Source organism: Spea bombifrons, chromosome 2 (genome assembly GCF_027358695.1).
Source record: "Spea bombifrons isolate aSpeBom1 chromosome 2, aSpeBom1.2.pri, whole genome shotgun sequence".
In the NCBI taxonomy this organism is placed as follows: Eukaryota; Metazoa; Chordata; class Amphibia; order Anura; family Pelobatidae; genus Spea; species Spea bombifrons.
The window spans coordinates 136,020,871-136,023,948 of record NC_071088.1 but is presented as its reverse complement, the minus strand read 5'-3'; the positions used below and the strand labels follow the sequence as shown (position 1 = coordinate 136,023,948).

General features: G+C 35.7%; 1 protein-coding gene across 1 annotated transcript; it reads left to right on the top strand.

Annotated features, from left to right (window-relative positions):
* The first annotated feature begins 205 nt into the window (after window positions 1-205).
* On the top strand, window positions 206-1,150 carry LOC128473291 (olfactory receptor 52E4-like). The gene has a single exon (XM_053455430.1). The coding sequence runs from the start codon at window positions 206-208 to the stop codon at window positions 1,148-1,150; it is 945 nt and encodes a 314-aa protein (XP_053311405.1).
* Window positions 1,151-3,078: the final 1,928 nt, after the last annotated feature.

Below are 3,078 nucleotides of genomic sequence, written 5' to 3'. Positions count from 1 at the left end.
CATAAAGCTATCCTGAATCCAAGATAAGACCAAGGACCGATTAAAGGTCTATACAACAGAAAAAAATGGGCAGAATAGATGGGCCAGATGGTTCTTTTCTGGCATCAAATTCTGTGTTTCTATGTTTTGTATATAAAAATAAATAAGTTTGACTTAATGTAATCTTTATTTAACAGAACATCAGGACTGAAAGAACTATCGAAGGATGGAAAATGGTTCCAGTGTCGGCACAAGCCTTGTCCTTCTTGGTATCTATGAGATGGAAGAATTTAAATACCTCTACTCTGGGTCCTTTCTTGCCCTCTATTTATCAATAACAATGCTGAGTTTGATGATCGTGTTTGTGATTTTGACCGAAGAAAGCCTTCATGGACCCATGTACATCCTCATCTGTAATCTCACCCTCAACGGGATTTTCGGAACCTCTGCTTTTTTCCCCAGACTGATTTATGATCTTTTCAGTTCATCTAAAACGATCTCCTATTATGGTTGCATTACCCAAATGTACTGCATTGTGACTTTCACCTATTTTGAAATTTGCACTTTTACAATCATGGCATATGACAGATACTTGGCTGTGTGTCACCCATTACAATACGTCATCTTGATGACCAACGAGAAGACCCTGAAGGCCATCTTAGGGACCTTGGCCACCACTTTAATAGCCGTGTTCATAGCTGTGCTTCTAACGAGTAGGCTACCTCTTTGTGGGACACAGATCAAAAATATATTTTGTGATAATATGTCTATCGTAATTCTTTCTTGTGTAGATTCCACAGCAAATAATCTCTATGGAACCATTTCCGCTACGAGCTTCTTACTTGTTACCTCATTAGTAATCGCTTATACATATTTTAAGATCTTTTTGGTCTGCATTAATCTCTCCAAAGATGGCCATAACAAAGCTTTTCATGTTTTGGTAACACATTTACTTAACTTTAGCATTTTTTTAATAGGATTACTATTTTCGTTTGTTCGGTATAGACTAAATAGCGCCAACTTGCCACTTTCTCTGCACGTTCTGCTTTCCATAACCAGATTTGTGTACCCACCTCTTTTGAACCCTCTAATCTATGGGTTACGAACAAAACCACTGAAAATTAAAATTGTTTATCATTTTTCAAAGATAAGTATGATAAAAAACATTTAAACAGAATGATTAGCATTACATTTTTGGGTGGAAAAAAATCTTATTGGGCTGCCAAATCTAGATTCTTCATCACCTTCATTGTTGATCGTGATCATGGTTTGTTAACAACTTAACTATTTAAATTCCATTTTTAATATGGGTTTTTTTCCCTAGAATTTCTGTCTATATACTATATCCCTATAGCTCCAGTTGATCTTTGAGTTTGTGTGTACTTTTATGTTTGGTTTCCATGTTATTTTAAATACCAATCTTTTTTAACAAAAGGACTTTTTACCCAGGCTACTTATTGTTATTATCAGAACGTCTTACACTTAGGGGAGTTGAAAACTAGAATAAAACATCTTTCTATGCACATGAAAATTTCAGAGAATGGACTAATTGATCACCGAATCCTATATTTCCCTAATTAAAAATTTTGGTGCTGCAAGCATATAGGACATTAACGCTTTGAATGCCAAAGGGATTCTGGATAATGCACCGAGATTGCAAACACCGATGTATGCAACACTAGTCTACATAAATGAATTGTAGGGCTGAACCCTACATAGTAGCAATTTCCAATTGTGCTTCAAAAAGGGAAAAAAATACTCACTGACAAAAAGGTCTCGGATCCCTCAATAGATTAACCAGCTATAGCTATGCCCCTATAGCCTGGTATATCCCTGTGTATTATTCTTAATAAACAGGTCATCAGAGAGCAAATGGTATTGTCCATGTATATATTTGTAAAATGATATCATATCCCCTCTAAGATGCCTTTTTAAATTATTATTTCTTTATATAGCACCATCATATTAAGTAGTGCTGTGCAATGGGTAGACAGGACATAACAAGTACATAACAGATACATCAGGAGGGCCCTGCTCAAAGAGCTTACAATCTATCGTTAACAAATTTAACTTCTCTTGCCTTTTTTCATAACTTATAATTTATTATTATCTTTTATTTATATGGCACCAACAGTTTACGCAGTGCTTAATACAATACATATATTCAAGGGGTCTGACAAGACGAGAATTGACAGACTAAGACAAACCGATACATTAGGTGGAGAGAACTCGGCTCGCAAGCTTACAATTTTGAGGGAATGGGGTGACAAACATAAGGCACAGAGAAAGGGTGAGAGGTAGTGTGGTGGTTGTATCAGTGACAAGGAGGTTCTAGCAGCTAAGATGGTTGTGGCTTCTCTGAAGAAGTGGGTTTTGAGATGTTTCTTGAATGTTGGGAGGGAGGATGAATGCTGAAGGTTTGGTGGAAGTAGATTCCAGACATATGAGGCAGCTTGAGTGAAATCTTGTAGAATTTTAGGCAAGCATAACATTTTCCATAACATTTTTTTAACATGAATAACATATTTTCTCTAGGTTCACAGATCAGTGCTATCAGTGTCCATATTCACAATTTCAGATGCTCAATCTGTACTCTCCAGTACTTTACTTCAGTAGATCCACAATTCACACTACTGGAATGGTTTGCACTGTACCATTTCAATAAACATATCAAAATAACAAGTGTCCTGTGTTTCATTTACACCATTATATCCACCAATTCAACATACTCATTACACTCCTTCAGAATTGCAACACAGATTTAATCTAACCTGCATTACTGTTTCTTTACCTCTTTCCTGCTGCACGGCTGCTAACCGCCATTTTACATATCAGCGCACCACACGGCAAAATACATTCATCAGTATAACTCACAATGCGGCTTCAAGCAAACATACAATTGAAATATATATCATATTTGTGCATCTGTTAGTTTGGGCCTATATTTTTAATGATATAACAACTTTTGAACTTATTTTATAGCTTTGAGAATTTGTACACCTTGCATTGCTCAATGCTTGCTTTTAACTGAACATATACCATTGATGAACCATTATGAATCTCTTACATCATTTTTAGTTAAAATGCTATTATTTAAAC